Below are 22938 nucleotides of genomic sequence, written 5' to 3' on the forward strand. Positions count from 1 at the left end.
TTAATTGCTACAAATCGTTCTCATTTGATGTCGAGGACTCCCCATCAGCTTGATGTCTAACTGCAGCCACCATACATTGCCTAGTTGTAGATTGGCTTCTAATCAGCTCCTCAACTTGGTCGCCAGATGGATACTTTACCTTCAAATGTAAAGTGGAAGGGACAGCCCCATGGTATAAAGTCAGGGTCGTGCCACAATGGCTGTGTATGGAGAATACACATCCACCATTATAAAGTTTACTTCTACAACTTCTGACCACGTTTGCACTAGCAACTTGACTTGCCCCATTGGTATAACCATCTTTCCATCAAAACCTACTAGGGGTGAATCATAGCTAGTTAAATCCCTTGGTTTCAACCCCAACCCCTTATACCAGTCGAGGTACATAATTTCCGCCCCACTACCTTGATCAACCAGTACACGCCTCACATCGTATCCCCCCTATCCTCAGTGTGACCACTAAAGCATCATCGTGTGGTTGTATAGTTCCAAACTTATCCTTCTCCAAGAAACTCAATGCCAGTTGAATTGCAACCTTAGTCCTCTTCGGCTCATGATTAGAGTCCTCGTGTAGCAGCCAAGCTACAATCATTATTCTGGAGGGACACAAACTGGTCCTCCTAGGAACAGCAAAAATGACATTAATGGTGCCCAATGGAGGTCTTGAAGAACTGTTCCCTTGAGTGCCTAAACCTGTAGGATCCGCTTGCCCATTGGGCCTATACATGAATTGTTTCAACCTTCCATCTCTGACCAAATGCTTCAAATGATTCCACAAGGTTCTGCAATTTTCGGTGGTGTGTCCTTGCTCCTGGTGATATTGACAATGAAGGTTCTGATTGCGTTTAGCAGGGTCTCCACTCATCTTATTAGGTCATTTAAAGTATGGCTCATTCTTGATCTTCTCTAGAATCTGGTGAATTGGCTCTCAGAACATCGTGTTGACTGCTTGTTGTTAGGATGTGTGCCCTTAAATCCTATTGTATGATACTATGTATGACATTTTGTATGACATTATGTTGTGATTAATAAAGTTGTTTTATTATTATCTAAAAACAATGGTAACATGAATATTGAGACATTATCATATAATCCATAAGGTGCATAGTATGTGATCTATGTGATTTAATCACAGAAGATATAGATCACAAGTTCTTTATAAATTCAGAATTTTAGTTCGTAGTCAGTGATGAAATTGGGCATTTTATCTGCAAAGACTATAACATATCAACTAAGATGATTTGTCTTGATCATAGAAATGGAGATTTCTAGTTGGTATGTTGATATGTTTTAAGAGTTAAAACATATTGAACTGGACCGTTGTGAGATTTATTATTCTCCTAACGACTATCAAATGAATAATAAATTCACGACTTATATTTACATGAATTCTTAATCCTGAGAGGATAATGGAACTGATCATGAGGTGTAGGTTTCTTTGATATATCAGAAGTGAGATCTAAAGTAACGATCAAAATCTCAGTTTGTTGGGCAGCCACATTTAGTGTTGATGGAACAAATATTCTCAAGATGGAATTCATAATCTCTTAACGGAGATATAAAATATTCCCTTGAGATAAATTTAATGGGTTTAGTTATTCAGAGTATTAGACCTAATCACTTTAGTAAATTTTAGTAAGGAGTTACTAAAGTATATATTTATGGAATTGGATTTCATAAATATTTGATAAATAACATAAATGATTAAACTGGGTACTCAAAGAATTAAGATGTAGTAATTTATAAAGTGGCAGTCCACATTCATGACTTTCTATTACTACGAATATTTTATGAAGGAGTTACATGTACAATAAAGTCTTGCAATATAATTTATAAATAAAGCCTAGAGTGTAACTATATTTATATAGCAGTATTAAATATAGTTAATGGTGACTTTCAACTTGTCAAGAGTCGACAGAAAAGCACATGACCCATTGGAGCTAGTGTCTTATTGATCCATTTTGGTCCCACTCCAAGCCATACATTAAAACCTAATTGGAAAGACTCAAAAGGCTAACCCAATTAGATAATTAGTTTTAAGGAGAGAAACATACAGAATTTTTGTAATAAACATGAAATGGTGTGTATGTGAGTGTGAGACACTCTATCATTCTCCTTTGGAAACTAATTGAGAGACCACACTTCTTGGGCGTAAAGTGGAATTGGAGTGAAGATTAAAAGTGTTCCCAAATACTTCTAATCTTTGTTTTGAAATTCACCACACCAAGGTACGCTCTCTTGTTCTTGAATTCTGAAATTTACATAGTGCATGTTATCAATTGCAAATGAAGTAGATCCATTTATTTTCCGCTACGTATGCTTTGTATGCGATACAAATATGTATTCATCCAACACTTGTGGCATAATAGCAGCCCCAATCTGCCCAGTAAAGTCTCGCCGAGGAAGATTATTGTTGTATTTATCCGACCTGAAGTCCCTCCTATCCTAAGAGACCACCTTCGCATTTCCTTTACCTAACCGCTGGTCCTCTTCAACCTGTTTATACTTATCAATCCAGTCCATAAGCTGATGCACATTATTAACTGGTTTTCCAATTAACAACTTCCTCAGACCATGCTCGGCCGGCAAGCTGACCTTAAAAGTTCTTATAGCCACATCATCAAAGTCCCCATCAATCTCATTGAACATCTCCCAGTACCTCTGTATATGTTTTTATGGTTTCACCATCTCGCATAGTTATAGACAACAACGTATCCAAAGGCCAAGGGACTCTACTACATGTAATAAAGCGAGATTTGAACGCCTAGGTGAGTTCCTTACAGGAATCAATAGACCTTGATCCTCGAACCTCCTGCTTTGGGGAAATTAACACACACTAGCATCTTTAGAAGTGGTTAAACAGAACCTTAGCTATGCAGGTCCTCGGACCTCCTGCTTTGGGGAAGTTAACACTCCATAACAACTCTCAAAGTATCATGCCTTGGTCCTCGGGCCAAATGATGTGGGAAAGTTAACACTCCATGACATCTCTCTTCAAGTGTTTAAACTATAACTCAATCATGCCTTGGTCCTTGGACGAGATGATGTGGGAAAGTTAACACTCCATGACATCTCTCTTCAAGTGTTTAAACTATAACTCAATCATGCATCGGTCCTCGGACTAGATGATGTGGGAAAGTTAACACTCCATGACATCTCTCTTCAAGTGTCTAAACTATAACTCAATCATGCATCGGTCCTTGGACGAGATGATGTGGGAAAGTTAACACTCCATGACATCTCTCTTCAAGTGTTTAAACTATAACTCAATCATGCCTCGGTCCTCGGACCAGATGATGTGGGAAAGTTAACACTCAATGACATCTCTCTTCAAGTGTTTAAACTATAACTTAATTATACCTCGGTCCTCGGACCAGATGATGTGGGAAAGTTAACACTCCATGACAATTTTCAAAGTATTCAAACAGAACCTTAGCTATGCATGGCTCCTTGGACCACATACTTTGGGGAATTAACATTCCATGATATTTATTTGTTTCTCACTAAGTGTCAAGACAGACCCAAGATTATAACCAAATCCTTAGATTGGTAGCTCTGAAAGGATCAATTTACAGTACAAATATGGGGCGCGTGAAACGGCACTCCCCCGGGTGTAAATCAAAGGATCAAAGCATAATTAACTCTTAAGACTTCAAAAACCAACTTTTTTCCTCGGATGAGAATAAAAAACTGGAGTTTTGAGGGGCTATTGTGGGGTCTTGGACTTCGGCCGAGAGCATGGTCGTGAGTAGTCCGAGTCCGAGGAGGAATATCTCCTCGGATAAGCTAAACGCAGATCAGATATAGATCCTAATGATCAAAGTGACATTCCAAGAAGTTCTAATGATAGGGACAAGCATCATGAACATACAAGAGGGATAAGAACTCAAAAATATCTAAGGAAAAGCTGCTACACCGCATTGAATGCCCTGCAACTAACTTTCTGACCACATTTATGTGGAAAAGACCCCCTGAACAGTGCTACCTCAGCAACCACAACTCACAGAAGGCTAGAAAGGGTGTCTGATGGGACAAGCACTCAAGTGGTGGCTCAAAGGACCAACAAGTGTAGGATTAAGATCATCCAAAAGGAACTATATAATGGAAGATGCCCTTCATGAAATGGGATGAAAAAAGGAGAAGAGAAAGCACTGTAGCAATCTCAACAACTCCTGTAACCATTGTCATCTAATATATATTAGAACAGAGCTCCTTGGACTGTGCCGAGGACAAACTTTCTTGCACAAACCGGGTTTAATTCTTGTTGGCTCATCATCCAAAGCTATATTAACTGTTATCCATACACTAAAACCTAGCTCTTTGACTCACTCTCTACAAATTTATTGTACTGGGTTCACTGGGCCAAGATCCCTTATATTTTGGGCTTGGTCTGAAAATCATGTCCCTACAAGAAGCATTAATTTATAATTTGATATTCTAATGATTAATTTGAAAGGCTAATCTTGGTCATTAAAATGATTTATTATTAGTAGGTGTACATTTTTAACCATCACAAATAATACATTTTTTGTGAGGAATTCTATTGTCCCTAGAAAAAAGCATGAAGGGAAAAATTTCCCTTCAAAAGTTTTGATATTTTAATGATTATTTGCAAAGGCCAATCTTAGTCCTTACAAATAATTATTATTAGTGAGGGCATTTTATTAACCCTCACAAAAATATCCTTTTCACGAGGGATTTTCATTGCCCCTTGCAAATAATTTGATGAAAAGTTTTATCTCCAAAAAAAGTTTATATTTTAATGATTATTTGCGAAGGCCAATCTTGGTCCTTGCAAATAATATAGTATTAGTGAGGGCATATTTTTAACTCACAAAAAAAAAAAACTTTCTACAAGGGATTTTTATTGTCCCTTGGAAATAATTTGGTGAGAACATTTCTCTCTAAAATTTTTGTCATTTTAATGATTATTTGCAAAGGTCGATTTTGGCCCTCGCAAATAATTTAGTATTAGTGACGGTATATTTTTAACCGTCACAAATAATACACTTTTTGCGAGAATTTTAATTGTCCCTCACAAATAATATGGAGGGAAAATTTCCCTTCAAAATATTAGCATTTGTGACGGCTGCAACACATAATTGCGACAGCTTTTTTTGTTGGTCACAAATGTTTCACATTTTACCAAGTATTTGCGAGGGCTTTATTTTGCCATCGAAAATAGGATTTTTTTTATAGGGCTTTTTGAGTCCGTCAAAAATTCTTCGTCTCTAAAATGCATTTTTTTTGTAGTGATATATATATATATATATATATATATATATATATATATATATATATATATATATATTCTGAGAAGGACAGTATTATATAGTTTTTGTAGACATCATTGTTGAACATGTGGGCATAAGAATTACAGATAAAAAAAATTAAAAAAAGAAAAAAAGAATTACAGATAAAGATTCAGCTTGGGATCTCAAGGAGGAACCAGCCCCGTGTTAAGTGATTTTCGAAATGACTAAAAATTTCTTCTTCTTCTTCTTTTTTTTTTTTTTGTTTTTTATGTAAAATGACAAATATTTTCTATAAATATAATATTGGTTGGAAGTTCTCTTCTTGTGATGCATTTGTGTTTTCAAATGGACTAAAAGTTTTGAAAAGCATAAGCCCACAATATTTTCATAGGACTTTCCCAACAAATTTTAAGTGATTATTCTTATTATAATTGATTCGAAAAAAAAAAGTAATTTAAATAATTGATTCAAATTATCATCAATAAATTTCTCAAAAAAAATTATATCAATAAAAAATACCCTTTAGGATTTTTTGTAAAAGTATTATTAAATATTGTGTACATATCATTTTTGAAAATATTTACATGAAAAAAAAAAAAAAAACACAAACACAAACACAAACACACAATAGAAAAAACTTAGAGAATATAAATAGTTGATTTTTTTTTTTTTTTTTTTTTTGAAATGGTTAGAAATTAGTCAATTGCTACACTAGATATGCAGCTTCCACGTACTGCTCAACATCCCAGACCCAAAGCATCTAACTCATGGCGAGGTTCCACTTTTTTTGATAAAGTGGGGAGGTGCCACTTGGACTTATTACAAGTCCAGTGGGAAAAAAAAAGTTTAAAGATATTAATTCTAGCAATTAATGAATAGCTATGCAATATTCAATTTATCGCCAATTGAAATTCATTTCATAGAACTGTCACTTGTCTCATAAATACTCATCGACTCCAATAGCCTAATGAAGCAGGATCGAGAGCATCCTGTACAAATTTTTTCTATACACATTTTTTCTATACGCGAAATTCATGAATGGAATTAATATGTGAATTTGAAAGGTTCATTTTCAAGATGTTATTTCGAATTCATTACGCAAATATTGATTTTGTTGAAGTACAACCTTCAAATCATATATTTTTTTGTTAAAATTTATATCAAGTAATTTATATAATAATTATTTATTTATTCTATTAATTTTAAATCTTTAAATCTAAATAAAATTTGAGGGGAAAAAAGTTTACTTTCAAACTGGTTTAGAAGAAAATTCCTCCAATCCGCTACGTGATGATTGATAAAATTATCAACGTGTAATTTTAGTTACAAGACCTATTTAATTAGTAATGTCACTTGTTTAAATATCATATGCATATAAATTTATAAGCCGTGATATACTAAATTGGAGGAGATTTCTTCCCAAAAAAAATTGTCCTTTTAACTAGTTTGGGAGGCCATGGTATGACCACTACCCGCAGGGCACTATATATGGAATCATTTGTTATTAGTATTATTTAGGAATCACATATTGTCAAATTAATGAATTTTATCCCAATAGAGTTGGAATCGCATATTGGATTCTTATTAATGCAAAGGGAAGAAAAAAACAAGGACCATTGTTAATGGTGGACTAATAATCTAAAATGTTGTTAGATCAAATTCCTAGCTCCATCAATTTCCTACAACAATTTTTTTGGGGGTAAAATAAAATAATTTAGTCTCATTTTTTTCCCCTCGATTTATACTTTCTTTGCATTTTACGGATACAAAGACAAGTTACCAAGTGTTGACATTTTCGTGTGCACAGCAGACCCCAGGGTGGATAATATTGTAGGACATGCATGTCCTACAATTATCCACCTGAGAAGTTGAGTATTTATCTTTCTAATGATGGTGGATCAAAGTTGAGATTCTATGCTCTCATCGAGACCACTAATTTCTCTAAGCATTGGATACCCTTTTTGTAAAAAGTTTAATGTCGAATCAAGATCACCAGGTGCCTACTTCTCCCAACAAATTGACGTTCATGACATCAGATATGCCCAAGAATGGTTGGCTATCAATTCTACAAAAAACGGGCTTTTGGGCCGCGTTTTTTAGCCGCGTTTTCCTAAAACGCGGCTACAGACAGGTATCCTAAACCGCGTTTATGCAAGGTAACTTCATGGCGGGTTTAGTTAGGCTAGGTTGATCGAATTAAAAGGTAAAAAATGCCATTACCCTAATAGTTCCCTTATGTTGAATCATGAATGGCACATGCCATCTACAAATTATAGTCAGCTTCACGGTTGATCAATTTTTCCTTAAATAATTTCAAAGAGCAAAAATTTCAAACCTACTATACATGATTCAAGTAACCATCTTAATAGTCGCGTAACTTGTTTGGATGACTTAATTAATCTTATGTAAAAAAAAAAAAAAAAAAATGAATACTAATGGATGTTTGATTTAGATTATTATCTAATAAGTTGGAGGAGATTTTAAAATGTGTTGCAATTCACTAGCATGATATATACACTATACCTAGGCGTAAACCATTGCAGGAGACATGAAGGTCTCGTTTGGAAGAAGGGAATGGAATGGAATGGAAAGAAATGGAAAAAAAAAAAAATTAGAATATTCTTCCCTTCCCTTGTTTGGGAGTTTTAATGGTGGGAATGAAAAGTCCATTCCCTTATTTGGGAGTTTAAGTAAGAGGGAATGGAATGGGTAGAAGGGAACACTCATTCCTTTCTATTCCCTTAAAACCTCAAATTTTCATTCTCTTGAAATTGGGAGGAATGGGAGGAGATGAAATTAGATTTAATGATTTTTTTACTAAAACTCTCAAAATACCCCTATATATTCAACCCTTTATTTTAAAATAGGAATCTAATAGTAATATTGTCATAAAATGATTTCATTTTATTCCCTCCATGTTGCTCACAAACAAGGTTACTTACATTCTATTCATTTTCATTCTTTTCCATTCCTTTTAAAACATCCAATCTAAGTTACTTAATTCCATTCCATTACATTCTTTTCCATTCCTTTCTCTTACTTAAATACATTTCATTCCATTCCCTTAAGATCATTACATTACATTCCATTCTATTATATTCCATTCCCTTATGAACTCTCAAACAGAGCCAAAGTGAACTAACTTATTGCATGATCCTTAACCTAGAATAATTGACTTTTCTTGATGACAAATTGGTTGATCACATATTTTATGTTTTTTAAAGAAACTATACAAACAAATGGAAAATCAGATTGACTCTGCTCTTGAAATGAGAGAGATTCCAAAAGAAATAAGGGACCAACACAAAGAATTTTCAAAATGGAACTCCAAGGTAACAAAGTAAGATCCCCAGTCAATTGTGAAGGAAACTCTTGTATTCTCCTTAAAAATTTTCATGATACACCCTTTTCAAAACTCACTTTATTTATTATTACTATTTTTTAAAAGATTATGATTGATGGAAGGGAAAAAATGTTGTTGATATATATGGAGGACGATTGCCAACGCTAGTGTATATGGCACAAGAAAAAACACCCCAATAATCTCACAACTTCAAAGTTGGAGCTAAGAATGCACTGGTAAACTTTCAATATTTGCAACATGGTTTGTAAATTCTCTCATAAGAACTTTACATTCAAATTATGTTCTTTAATTTCTCAGCAACATAAAAATGTTGCTATTTGAAATGAAAAAAAGCATACAAATTTGTTTAGTTTGAAACATTTTCTATTATGATCAACTAAGCATTAATGACCATATCCACGTGATGATATAAATGGTTTCCCTTTGTTTTTTCTAGTGTTTTGAAGACATTTTATTTTAAATGTGTAGCTAAGAGTGCCATCTGAGAAAAGTAATGCCCCCTTTATCCTCAACTTGGACTATGACATGTATGCAAATGATGCAGGCATAATATGAGAAAAACTATGTTTTTTCTTGGATGAAAAGAAAGACCATGAGACTCTTTTGTTCAATTTCCACAAAATTATGACAATATTACCAAGAATAATATCTATGCGTGTTCTATTTCGGTAGCTAATAACGTGAGTAATCTATGACTACACCTTTGTTTTTAAGAAGAGTAGCCTACTTTGATCTATTTGGTGAACTAATATACTAGTATTTATGGTTAAATATGAAGGTTGAGCATGCTAGTGTAGATGGATATGGTTGTGGCACTAGATGTCTCCATAGAAGAGAAAGTCTTTATGGTAAAGTATTTTCTAAGGATTATTGAAGAGAATTGAATGTAGAAGCTAAAAAGAATGCTGATAAAACTGTTAATGAATTAGATGAAGTTTCAAAATTTCTTGCTGAATGTAGCTATAGGAAAGACACTCAATGGGGGGAAAAGGTCCTCTCTTTCTGTCTCTCTGGAAATTTTATCTCGAAAATGGTAATCATGAATTTGCATATGCGAGTGATTTATGGGTGCCCGGTCGAAGATGTTGTAACTAGCTTGGCTATCCAATGCAGGGACTGGAAATCACTTTATTATAATCTAGATAGAAAGGCCTTCTTGGGTGTTGCTCCAACTATCTTAGATGTAGTTCTTGTTCAACACAAGAGGTGGTTTGAAGGCATGTTTCATATATTTTTCTCCAAATATTGCCCTTTCTCATATGGGCATGGCAAGATAAATTTGGGTGTCCAAATGGGATATTGTATGTATCTTTTAAGGGCTTCAATTTCCTTCCCAACACTCTATTATGTGATTGTTCCTCCTCTTTGCCTGTTTCATGGAAATTCCTTAATCTCCCAAGTTTATTTCTTTTACCTTTTTTCTTTTCTAATAGTACAAATGAATGCATATCAACATCATAAAAACAGGATATATGCATTGTGCTCCTTCAATAGCCCTTTGATTATGGATTAAACACAAAAATTTTCATTTTATTAAGTTGGGTATACAAAAAATTTATGTAACAAGTCAAGCAGAGCAAAAGAGTGCATTCTTATGATGTTCCATGTTTCACAATACAAAGCTAATATATACTAATTTCATGGCCTCATCTTTCCAGGTCGAAAGCATATGGTTCTAGCCCTTTGCCTATGTTTTTACAGCCAAGAATGCTTGCAGCATATCGGAGGCCCTAAGTTTTGGGGATACACTCAAAGCTTGGTGGGATGGGCAACGAATCTAGTTGATCCGAAGAACTACTTCGTACTTGTTGACCCCTTATTTTGCAACCCACATTTAACCTCACATGGAGGGTAAAAGGGAAATTTCACCTTGGAAATAGGCATCTTAATTGTGGCCTTTAGATCCTTAATTTCATTTCATCAAAACGATCTTGATGTTGTAACGATTAAATCGACTAGTCATAAGCCCTAATTGGACCATCAGATTGAAATTTATCATCAAATCAAGTTTTAATGACCAAGATACACTATCACAAATTGAGTCTGACTATATGTGATTATGAACAATTGATTCCAATTGGTTATAATTATAATCAATTTGAGATTAACGACGTGTCATAATTTGATTGACTAGGATTACATTTTAAGGTAAAGTTGCACACACTTAATTAATTAGATAGGCAAACATTAATTATTCAATGAGTAATTTGTGCAATTAGTATTTTAATTAGGATAATTTTGAAACTAATTAAGTCTAAAATGGAAGTGGTTAGAGCCTATTAATGTTAATTGTAAACTAATTTGGGACCTATTAATGCTAATTGTACTGAAATTATTTTCTAACAAATGACCTCTACTCACCATTTCATTGATATCTCTCAGAATATTTTGAATTTGTGGGTGAGGTTAATTTTTTCAGAAACTAGACATTTGGGTCTTCAATTTGAGCATAAGAATGAGATAATTCCGATCAGATATGAGTAAGATATGATTTTTTGAATTTGGCTTTGCGGGCTATTACAATAGCTACATGATAAACCGAATTTTGCTTACTCATCACTCCTACCGATCTCTACATTTAATGCACCAACTTTCCCCAAAGTTTGAAATAAGGTCTAAGTTCATGATTCATTTTGATCCTTTGTTAACCCTCATTAAATGACCTTCTATTCATATTTTTTCCACTACAACTATTATAACCCTCCCCCCCCTCCCTCTCCTCCATTCCAAGACACGAAAAAACTCTTCTCTTCTTCTCTCTTAAGTTCTAGTGAAGTTGAGTAGTCTTGTTATATCTTGGCAGAGCCGGCCCAACAAAATTTGGGGCCTAAGGCAGAAATTTTATGTAAGGCCTTTTTATATATAAGAAATAATTAAATTAATATATATAATACTAATTAAATTAAGACTAATTTGATGTAAATACAGAAATTGATGAATAATAATAATTAGACTAAGGTTAATTTCATATAGAGGATTAAATATCATAGTTGAACTATAAATTTAAACAAAAAGAACTAGAATTTTTTTTTTAAACTTACTTTAACTTGGATATATAACTATGCATAGTTAAGTATAGTTGTAACCTAAATTTTAATTTATATATTCTTTTTAAGAGAAAGAGATAGATAAATATTATTTGGTGCGTGGCTTTGTAGGATATTAGTTTACAAAAATTAAAATCTCAAACTATTAGAGGAGATTAGTCATCATTGATGATATATCATATTTGCAGCATTTTGTTTTTAAACATTTTAGGGTTTCAATTGGTTTTAATTTCTATTGGTCTCCTATTTTGGAAGCCTTGTTAGAAATGAAAAAGAAAAATACTAAAGATACTGCAAAATGTTCACAATATAATGTGACAATGATTGTAATTGATGAAATTCAACAACTTAATTTATTTGTGTTTGAATTAATTTTTTATGTGATTGGTGACATGTTAGTTAAATTTAAATTTAAACCTATAGTAAAATTTGTGGTATCTTTAACATCACTTTTAAAAAAAGTACTAATTATTTAAAAAATGTTATATTTTTAGAAAATTTTGGGCCCTCAGGAATAGAAGTGAGGCCTTTTTTTAGTAGGGAATTTTTTTTAGGCTGTGGGGCCTTAGGCCTAGGCCTAAGTTGCCTAGGCCTTGAGCCGGCATTGTATCTTGGTCTTCCTGAGACTCAATGTATCGAGTGAAACTTACTCTCCCTCTCCTAGTTCCTCTTTTCTACTCCACATTTAGGACTTCCACCAAAAGCCTCCTCCTCCACCATGTGGATCTTGCATGCATGTATAATCTCTATCCCTAACTCGTTTTTCATGTTGCTATAATGTTAATTAAGATAAGAGCATGCTTGTGTTTATTTAAATTCCTTGAATATGTTTAAATGTTCTTAAATGTTCACATGTGTTTTTCACATATTCTTAGTTGTCCATTACATGTTCATGTATAATATTAGCTTTGATCTTAAATTTACATAAAAACTATGAAAAACATGTTTTTTTCATCATTCTCTCAAATCCTTAAATCTAGGATATCACCATTCACACACATTCACTAGAATTTATATAAAATAAAATTCTATGATTAATAAATTGAATAAGGGTTTATCACATGCATACACATTAAAATTTAACATATAATTGAGTGTTTTTGATGATATGATATGAATGTTGGTCACCATAATGTAGAAGATCGATTTCATCAGACAAGGTAGGTGTCTAACATCTTCTCATCTTATAACATAGCCTCTAAGCTTAAATCAAGGCTTAGTAGATCAAATGTTTATCCATATAATTTTTTATTTCTATATTGTAACTAGGAAATAAAACCATGTACTTTATCTTAAATTGTATCTGGAACCAAAGCTATGTAATTTCGTATGATCAATGTACATTTCTTCTCAAATCAATGAAAAGAGGAATTTTTCAATTTTGGTTTTTTTATTTATTTCAATAATTAAAATAAGTGGCAATTCCATTGTAAAACTCTTAATCTAAAGGGAAAAATATAATTTTTCGAACCTCCATTTTGAGAGGCAATAACACGACTCCACCCATTCATGTGCGTTTGGCGTAACACCAAAAAAGGGTCGCAGACGCGGTTTCTCACAATACTTTTTCTGGTTCATTGACACCATTAGCAAGCAATTAGGCCAACCATCATGGTTACGATTATAGCAGCATTAGCATTACTACACATCTTCAGCTTAATTGGGGGAATCAAAAAGATTTTTGTTGATTTGGAGTTCATAAAATTAGACCAATCGATCTTGCATATTATTCTTAGCTTGCTACTTGTCATGATCAATATACCAATGTACCAAGCACTCTTCATCTGCAATGATTAGGGTCATATACCATCCCCAGTTTTGTTCAACTCTGTTGTTTTAGTTTCAGTAGCTTGTTTGATACCTATAATTTAGTAGCCATGCATTTGATGTACGATTATAGCAACATTGGCAGTACTACACCTCTTCAGCGTAATAGGGGAATCAATAAGGTTTTTCTTGATTTGGAGTTCATAACATTATACCAATTGATCTTGCATGTTGTTCTTAGCTAGCTACTCGTAATGATCAATATACTAGTGTACCATCCTCAATTTTGTTCAAATCTGCCGTTTTAGTTTCATTAGCTTGTTTGATGCCTATAATTTAGTAGGTCTTCCCTTTGAGATAAGGTCTTTGATTTAGCTAGTACTGCTGAAGGCTAGGAGGAGATGGTCTAATTTATATGCTTGGATCATGTTGGCTCTATCATACACCACCCTTCTATTACATATACATACATATATACATACATATATATATATATATATATTTTAGATCGTTTTCTTTTTTTTTGTTAAAATAAGTTTAGGTGAGAGAAGTCTACCCCATACCAGTGCCAAGGCAAGCCGTGGGCCTCAGAGAAAACTACATTAGACTTATAGATCACCCACCAAGGAGGATTGATGAGAGTGATTGATGGTATGTTGGTGCAATAATGTTGGTAGTGGTGGTTGAATTTTTTATTCAAATGAATCCTTTTGTTCATGAACAATAGGTCATCAGACCAAGAGAGTGACGGTTTATTAGCAAACAATTTTTTTGCTAATTTTGAATTATGAACTAAGTCAATTTCCCTTTATTGTTCTATATGGACTTTGATAATTGGTTAGACCGTCTCTCCAAAATGGAATTATGTAAAATTGTCCATTTGACTTTCTCTTATTCAAGCTGTGCACCTCTTGTTTAATTATAAACTCTTAGGTCTATATTTTCTCCTCTCTCACACATGGGTTTAGTACGTAACATAGACTTTGCTTCCATAGAAAAGAAAACCTTTTTACTTCTTCTTTTCGTAGACAAAATCAGAATTCAAATCTCCTTTCCTACTTGTTGCAAAAAAATAAAAATTGTAGACCTGGTTCTATTTAAGCAAAATGGATAGAGCCCACCTAAAAATTTGGACTAGGTTCAATTTCCACAACTTTCACTGGTCACCATTGGAGCCCACTATACACATTGGGCCGCCATATTTGGACAGTGTGTATATATATATATTTTCCTGAGAAGGAAAGTATTATATTGTTTTTGTAGACATCATTGTTGAACATGTACCAGCCATAAGAAGTACAGATAAGGATTCCTTTAATTTGAACCGCTTTAAATATACAAGTACAGTAATAGAATAGTAGATGGAAAAGGCTAGCTGAAGAGAAACAGAGACAAAGATGGGAAGTGATGGGTATCTTCCATTGTTTGAAACAAGGAGAGCTAAGGGTAGAGTCCTCTATAGGCTCTTTGTGATCTCTGTGTTTGTGGGCATATGCTTGATTTGGATTTATAGAGTGAGTCATATACCAAGAAAAGGTGAAGATGGGAGATGGGGTTGGATTGGTTTGCTTGGAGCTGAGTTCTGGTTTGGACTTTACTGGGTCCTAACTCAAGCCCACCGGTGGAACCAAGTCTATAGGTGCACCTTCAAGGACAGGCTCTCTCAGAGGTTTGTTTTTGCCTCCATCTGATATAAACCTAATATATTTATGCATATTTCTTCTTAAAAAGCGTAGTATTCTATGTATTTGTTAGTTGATGAGGGTGAACTCTTTTCTGATGAATAGTTGGGGATGAGCTTGTTTCATATGTCCCTATGCATCTGCATGAAAGTCTTATTGCTCAACTTTAAATGGACTGTACTTTAGTGCAATGTTCAAGCATTAAGAACTTTCTTTCCACTTTTCTAGATGAAATAGTTATGATAAAGTAAATTTTGGTAAATGATTGAGGACATTTTATTGAAAAGGTACAATTCCACCTCTATATATGTATTTGTCGTCACTCTTTTTTCTTTTCTTTTTTTCAAAGATTCTATCCATGAGAAGTGACAACCATGCGTGGAACCAATTTATTGTCGGTACTAAATTTGCAGTACTCAAAACTACCAAAAGAAGTCAAAAACAAAATATCTGAGTCAAAAACTTTGGAGTGTTTTGGTATATACACTTACAAATATGTATTTTATTGTTTAAAAATATGTATAAAAATATGTGTAGTTAAAAAAATAAGTAAAAATACGTGTAATGTTGTTTAAAAATTGAAAATTATTATTTGAAATAATGTACCAAACACCCCTTTGTAACCATTAAAAGTTTTCTTCATCATCTATATATACTTGAAACTCCATTGACATACTTTCATATCACTTACCTAGATGAAGTAAAAAGTTACGAGCAAAAGGAGAAATATATATATTGCAAGGGGAAAAAAAGTTCAAGACAAGATAAAAGATTGAAACTTCATCAACCAAAAGGTGGTAATTAGAGAAAGATTTTGTAAGCCTTATCCCAAAGTTCATTTCTATATTTTATATTGAAGTAAATCCAATGTCTTTGAGATTTATTATATTTTATCAAGTAAATTTTAATCTAAACTTAAATTTATTGATCTTTTATTATTGAGTCATGTTATATTACTTATACGTCACACAATCCCACCACAAATATAATATATGTCATCTAGTCAATAATGAACATTTTTTAAAGAGAGTTTCAACAAACTAACTTTTTAATCCCAAAATTGTCCTTTTCATAACAATCAAAATTGTTGTCACTAAACTTGTTGATCTCAAAATTGTCCATTTCATAACAATCAAAATTGTTCATGTCATAACAATCTGCGTAAAATTTATCTCACCTTTATTATAATTATGAATGTTTTGCAAAACAGGCATGAAAAAGAATTGCCCAAGGTGGACGTATTTGTGTGCACTGCGGATCCAGTGATCGAGCCACCAGTGATGGTGATCAATACTGTTCTATCAATAATGGCATATGACTATCCACCAGAGAAGCTAAGTGTGTATCTTTCAGATGATGGTGGATCAGATCTTACCTTCTATGCTCTCTTAGAAGCCTCTCACTTTGCTAAGCATTGGCTACCATATTGCAAGAAATTCAAGGTGGAGCCAAGGTCACCCGCTGAATATTTCAACTCAAGTGATGACCCACTTGATGCTAATCAGTCCAAAGAGTCGGCGTTTATAAAGGTAAATTAGATTATGGCAAATCAATTTTCTTTTTTTTTTTTCTTTTTTTTTTTGTTTTGTTTAATAATGAAGTCGGTGGTAGTTCAGACGCAAAGATAATATATATTAAGAAGTGGCATCCAAGCATCTGTTTTTTTTTTTTTTTTGAGAAAAACATCTAGTTAAAATACTCTACTTCTTATCTACGAAATTCTTTAAAAAGCCGAGAAATCATTAGTCTGATAAATAACATTTAAAACTTTTGAATTTATCACACATATTTCAAATCTATTAAGCTAACATCACAAAAACCTTATTTTCTTAGTGACAATATTATAATAGTCATAATTTTAATGCTTCTTACTATAATAGTGTAGTCCAACTTTTTTTATTATAATAGCAATGGAGTCATCCATGACGCATTGTGAACAAGTTGACCAAGGGCAAAGATTTGACTCACACGTTTTTGTTTTTTGGGATAATGATCGTGTTGACAACTATATGTGCTTGCTATTAAAATATTATTATAACGTTAAGTATTATTACTATCATAGCAATGGAGTCATCCATCCATAAGGCATTGCGATGAAACTCATTACGCTCGGTTCAATTAGAAAGTACAGTTTTAAGCTTGAACTGTAAATCCCTAAAATAAAAATTTGAAGTTTAAAATTTTAATAAAATTTTTAGTGATAAAAAGTTTTTATTAGAAAGTTGTTAGTGTTCGACAAAACTATAATTATTAATTAGACGTGTTAATGCTTTTACTCTAGGGTCCGTTTGGATACAGTTTATTGCTGAAAACTTAAAACTGAAAACACGGTACCAAAATAATTTTTAAATGTGTGAATAGTACCGTGGGTCCCATTTTTAATTTTAAAAAATCTGAAAAATGAAGTTTGTGGGTCCCGTGAACAGTACACAGGACCCACAAAAGTGCTGAAAAGTCAGCAAATGCGGCTACTGTTCATGCACAGTATCATGAACAGTAACCGCTGTCCCCCTGAATCGTGCATCAGCAGAAGAAAAAAAAAAAAAAAAAAAAAAAAAAAAAAAAACGCAAAATTTTTTCATCAAAACGCAAACGCCAACTTATCCAAACAGCACCCTAGGTATATGGTAACCAAATTGATTTAAAGCTTTTAAATGTAATAAATAACGATAGATAATATTTTAAAGTGTGTTATTGACTTATTATTTTATAAGTACTTATTTTTATACCTGAATCCAATTAGATCAATCAAAGGTCTAGGTGTAGAGGGGTGTTCGGTATGAAACAGTTCAAATTCCTACTTAGAACTCTTTTGGGCCCTAAAGCCCTTTAATAGACTTTTAAGTTTTAACACAGCCCACACACTCTAAAGTATATATTTATCTGTAATTGTTTTCTTACCTTGTTGAGAGCCCATAATTTCACAAGCGATGTCTACTATTTTTTAGATGTCCATATTTTATTGAAACGTAATTGAATGATGTGTATGGACAATAAGGAGCGTGAAATACTCAATGGCCTATATTTATTTTACATCTCTCGAAATAGAAAATGATTTATTATTTATCATTATTCATTTGTTTAGGAGATAGTATTTGGATGTGAGGATTTAAAATCAAGGAATTTAAAGAAGAAATATTAGTGTAAATTTCTGTAGTTTATATAGATTTTAACAATATAAAGTGAATTTGAATTTTGAAAAATTTTCTCTAATGATATTGAATCACCATATTAATGGTTTCTCAAAAAAAAAAAAAAAAAGAATCTCCATATTATCAATTTTAATATATTCATGAATATCATGTCATCAATAGAATATATATTGAATAAGAGATTGGGGTTCAATCCCCGTCTACACCAAAAATCAATCGATATCTTAGTCTGATAATAAATAACTATCATAAAAAATGGACATCATAGGTTGAAATTGTCTTATATATATGCACACACACACACATTTCATACTTTATTTAAACCATTTAAACTATTTTTTAAATTTAAATCTATCTTTTTAATTACTTCCTTTCAAATCAATTATAAAGAATTTTAACCATCAAGATTTTACTTGTCTTTCAACTGTTTACACATTGTTAATTGAAATTAATAGTCACTGCAATATCCATGTTCATGTTGTAGAAATTATATGACGAAATGGAGAATCGGATCGAAAATGCAGCCAAGCTAGCTCGAATCCCAGAAGAATTGCGCTCAAAACACACAGGATTTTCTCAATGGGATTCATATTCTTCTCAACGAGACCATGACACAATTCTTCAAGTATGTTATTACTATCACATTAATTCTAAAGACCAATGTGTAATATTATTTTTCTTTGGTCAGCATATAAAATTTGAACACATTTAGTTTTCTAGATTTGCCAAACCAAAATTCTATCTTTTTTCATAGAACATGAAAATCAAGTACGCTACACACCTATGAATTTTATAAGCACTTTCAAGCAAATCGTTTTGCTTTAAGTACTGTTTACATTTTGAACCTTTTTTTTTCAGATATTAATTGATGGGAGAGACCCCAATGCCAAAGATAAAGATGGGTTTGTGTTGCCAACTCTGGTTTATTTGGCTCGCGAGAAGAGACCCCAACATCACCACAACTTCAAAGCTGGAGCAATGAATGCATTGGTAATGTGCATTCTTGCAGACAAATGACACACATTGTATGAAAGTATAGTTATTTTCTCAGTGAAATAAGTTAGTTATATAACCATACAATTTAGTTACATAAAATATAGGCACAGAATTCTAGACCTACTAGGAATAGTACTGCTAATCCTATGACTAACAAGACTACTAAAACAAGCATACTGATAATAGTGATAGCACAATGGGCAGGCAAATATAACAGTTATGCTGACAATGTTTTCAATTCTGTAATCTTTAATTTTTTCTTTCGGCGAAAGTACTCCCAAGTTTGGCACTAAACTTGAAGGTGTGTTATCTTTCTCTTGAATATACGGTCATCAACCTAAATTGTGGTGAACTTTCAAGTATCACTGAGTTATTTTTCCTCTAATGTTTCACTGTGCAGATAAGAGTGTCATCAGAAATTAGCAATGGACCAATCATTCTTAATGTGGACTGTGATATGTACTCAAACAATTCACATTCTGTACGAGATGCATTATGCTTTTTCATGGATGAAGAGAAGGGCCATGAGATTGCTTTTGTGCAGTTTCCCCAGACTTTTAAGAATGTTACTAGGAATGAAATATATGATGCTACAATGAGAGTAATAAGAGAGGTGGGTAAATACTTGTGGAATCGAAGAATTATTTAGATCATATTGATTAAATTGCTAATCTGGCTAAATTCTAATGCTTGGTGATAAAGGTGGAATTCCATGGTTTAGATGGTTGTGGAGGCCCTTTATATGTTGGAACTGGATGCTTTCACAGAAGAGACACTCTATGTGGGAGGAAGTTCAGTAAGGACTATAAGACTGACTGGAGTAGTTTGACTGACATAAGGAGAAAAGACAGTGTTCATGAATTAGAAAAAAATTTGAAGGGTCTTGCAAGCTCTACATATGACAAAAACACTCAATGGGGAAAAGAGGTCACTCTCTCTCTGTCAAACATACACACACACACACATACAACAACAAACACAAACACAAACACATTCTTACTTTACATATATTGATGTTTGATTGCAGATGGGCCTGCTATATGGATGTCCAGTAGAAGATGTGATAACCGGGTTATCAATCCAATGTCGGGGGTGGAAATCAGTCTACTTTAATCCATCAAGAGAGGCTTTCTTAGGAATAGCCGCAACTACACTCCCTGATGCACTTGTGCAGCATAAGAGATGGTCTGAAGGCGATCTCCAGATTTTGTTTTCTAGGTACAGTCCAGCATGGTATGCACATGGAAAGATTAGCTTGGCCCTTCAAATGGGATATTGCGCCTATTGTCTTTGGGCTCCTAATTGCTTGGCAACACTATATTACGCTGTTATCCCTTCACTTTACCTCCTCAAAGGAATTTCCTTGTTTCCACAGGTGTGATTCCTTGCTTCTTATTTATTACAATGTTTTGACTTTTTTTATTTGTTTTACATTATAGGGGGGAAACTGTGGGCAACAAATTCAACTTTTCCCCTGTTCTTAATAGTGCTGGGGACACACCACCCCCCCCCAAAAAAAAAAAAAGAGTACAATATAGAAGTATAAATATTGGAAATAATAATTTACAAGTGAACATAAGAATAATAAATATAAGAGAAATAATATGTCCACAACATTTTTACAACAAATCCTAAGTGACAGGTCGTTACTGGTTGTTATTATTAGGGCAAAAAAGTAATCTCAGTGATAAGTTCAAATTTTAACCAATAACAACTAACAATTTATAATTTGTTATGAAAATGTTATGGACATATCACTTCTCTAAATGTAAATGACAAAGTAAACTGCAAACCTCTACATTTTTTTTTCATACTTTTTATAAGTAAAAAGAAAATGAAAAAAAAAATTGTTTATATCCTTCTATCTATTCTTCTTCTTCTTTGGACAAATTACAAATTATAAACTTTGACTCATTTTTAATTTTCGTTTCAATCATTAACTCATATTTGTTTTTTTAATTTAGTCATTGTGTCTAGTTCTACATAATCTAGTTATTAGTATTTTTCACTTTTCAAAATGACGTTATTTTGGTGGACTTAACGGTGAAATTGAATAAAAAGGAGGCTATGAGAGAGAGAGAGAGAGAGAGAGAGAGAGAGAGAGAGAGAGAGAGAGAGAGAGAGAGAGAGAGAGAGAGAGAGAGAGAGAGAGAGAGAGAGAATTGAAAATAGGTCAAGTTAGAGAGAGAGAGAGAGAGAGAGAGAGAATTGAAAATAGGTCAAGTTAGAGGGGCTAAATTGGAATTTAGCCTCTTTTTTCTTTTTCCTTTTTATACAACATTCAAATTTATTACGTGTAACACACTTGATCAAAAGTCTTTTTCTTTTTCTTTTCTTTTTTTTTTCCTTTTTTTTGAGAAACCACTTGATCAAAAGTCTAGTTAAATAAAAGGTAAATATGATAGGGGTGTAGTGGAATTTTGAGGATCAGGCAACATATCATCCAGGTCAAACTCAATGTATAGAAATTGCATATTTATATTTTTAGATGAATAAAATTTCATATTTTGGTTGTTTAGAAGATTATTTATAATTCTCATTTTTATTTTTTAAATGTGTGTGATATAGTTTTGTGTTGTAAATTCAGATCTCAAGCCCATGGTTCATACCCTTTGCATATGTGATATCTGCTAAACACATTTGTGGCTTAGCCGAGTTTCTGTGGTGCGGTGGTACAATCCTTGGTTGGTGGAATTGCCAAAGGATGTGGCTTTACAAGAGAACAAGTTCCTATCTCTTTGCCTTTATGGACACCATTTTAAAATTACTAGGCTTTGCTGAGTCAGGATTTGTAATCTCAACCAAAATAGCTGACGAAGATGTGTCCCAAAGATATGAGAAAGAAATAATGGAGTTTGGAACTTCCACTCCAATGTTCACAATATTATCAACACTTGCAATGATAAATTTGGTATGCTTTGTTGGGGTGTTGAAAGAAGCATTGATGGGTACAGGAATCATAAGAGTTTACGAGACAATGAGTTTGCAATTTGTTCTTTGTGGGATTTTGGTTCTCATCAACTTCCCTTTGTACCAAGCCCTTTTCCTGAGGAAGGACAAGGGTAAGCTGCCAAGCTCCTTAGCAGCCAAATCAATTGTATTAGCTCTATTGGCTTGTATCAGTTTTACATTATTGTACTAATCTTCTCAGTTTCATATGTGAAATAAGGGCTATTTGGCTGTAAGTGTGTCTTGTTCTGTTTAGAACAGAGCACACATTTATATATTGATGATTTGAAGTAAATTTACATGTATGGGTTTTAGTTTTACACGTGGAGCATAATTCAACAATATATACAAGTCAAATCTGATATTTATGATTTTGCATATCAATGTTGTACAACACCACCCATTGATTTATGCATCAACATATTATGTTGTTACCCCTACAAACCCTTTTTCTCTTTCGTTTTTTTTCTTTTTTTTCCTCTTATCAGAATCATTACCCCCTACAAATTGATTGGCGAAGGAGACATCAATTTACAATACAAAGTGGTGAATGCATAAATTGGTAAACCTTTGGTGAAGATGTCAACAGGATAAACTGAACCAAAAGACTATAATTGACTACTGATTTACAAACAAAGCAATGCCGAATCATAGATATTGTCATTATTACCACGCTATCACCTGAATTCTAATAAATCAGAAGACTTGAAGTTCAAGTGATATTCT

The 22938-nt window shown here is 33.1% G+C and overlaps 2 protein-coding genes and 1 pseudogene across 2 annotated transcripts; 2 read left to right on the top strand and 1 right to left on the bottom strand.

Annotated features, from left to right (window-relative positions):
* Nucleotides 1-409: 409 nt before the first annotated feature.
* On the bottom strand, nt 410-865 carry LOC142638813 (uncharacterized). Its single transcript, XM_075812877.1, has one exon. The coding sequence runs from the start codon at nt 863-865 to the stop codon at nt 410-412; it is 456 nt and encodes a 151-aa protein (XP_075668992.1).
* A 5157-nt stretch (nt 866-6022) lies between these two features.
* LOC142638816 (cellulose synthase-like protein E6) lies at nt 6023-10457 on the top strand (annotated as a pseudogene).
* A 4224-nt stretch (nt 10458-14681) lies between these two features.
* LOC142640726 (cellulose synthase-like protein E1) lies at nt 14682-22534 on the top strand. Its single transcript, XM_075814950.1, has 8 exons — nt 14682-15102; nt 16326-16644; nt 18752-18892; nt 19126-19257; nt 19664-19876; nt 19966-20190; nt 20291-20638; nt 21851-22534. The coding sequence occupies exons 1-8, from the start codon at nt 14831-14833 to the stop codon at nt 22403-22405; spliced, it is 2205 nt and encodes a 734-aa protein (XP_075671065.1). The 5' UTR covers nt 14682-14830; the 3' UTR covers nt 22406-22534.
* The last annotated feature ends 404 nt before the right edge of the window (nt 22535-22938 follow it).

The sequence above is a fragment of the Castanea sativa genome, chromosome 6 (assembly GCF_040712315.1).
Source record: "Castanea sativa cultivar Marrone di Chiusa Pesio chromosome 6, ASM4071231v1".
Lineage (NCBI taxonomy): Eukaryota > Viridiplantae > Streptophyta > Magnoliopsida > Fagales > Fagaceae > Castanea > Castanea sativa.

What these genes read in the sequence shown, in the direction of transcription:
- LOC142638813 (XM_075812877.1), bottom strand. Translation starts at nt 865, where the DNA reads ATGAGTGGAGACCCTGCTAAACGCAATCAGAACCTTCATTGTCAATAT.
- LOC142640726 (XM_075814950.1), top strand. Translation starts at nt 14,831, where the DNA reads ATGGGAAGTGATGGGTATCTTCCATTGTTTGAAACAAGGAGAGCTAAG. An exon ending in CTGGAGCAATGAATGCATTG is followed by an intron (nt 19,258 to 19,663) that starts GTAATGTGCATT and finishes TTCACTGTGCAG; the next exon opens with ATAAGAGTGTCATCAGAAAT. An exon ending in ACACTCAATGGGGAAAAGAG is followed by an intron (nt 20,191 to 20,290) that starts GTCACTCTCTCT and finishes GTTTGATTGCAG; the next exon opens with ATGGGCCTGCTATATGGATG.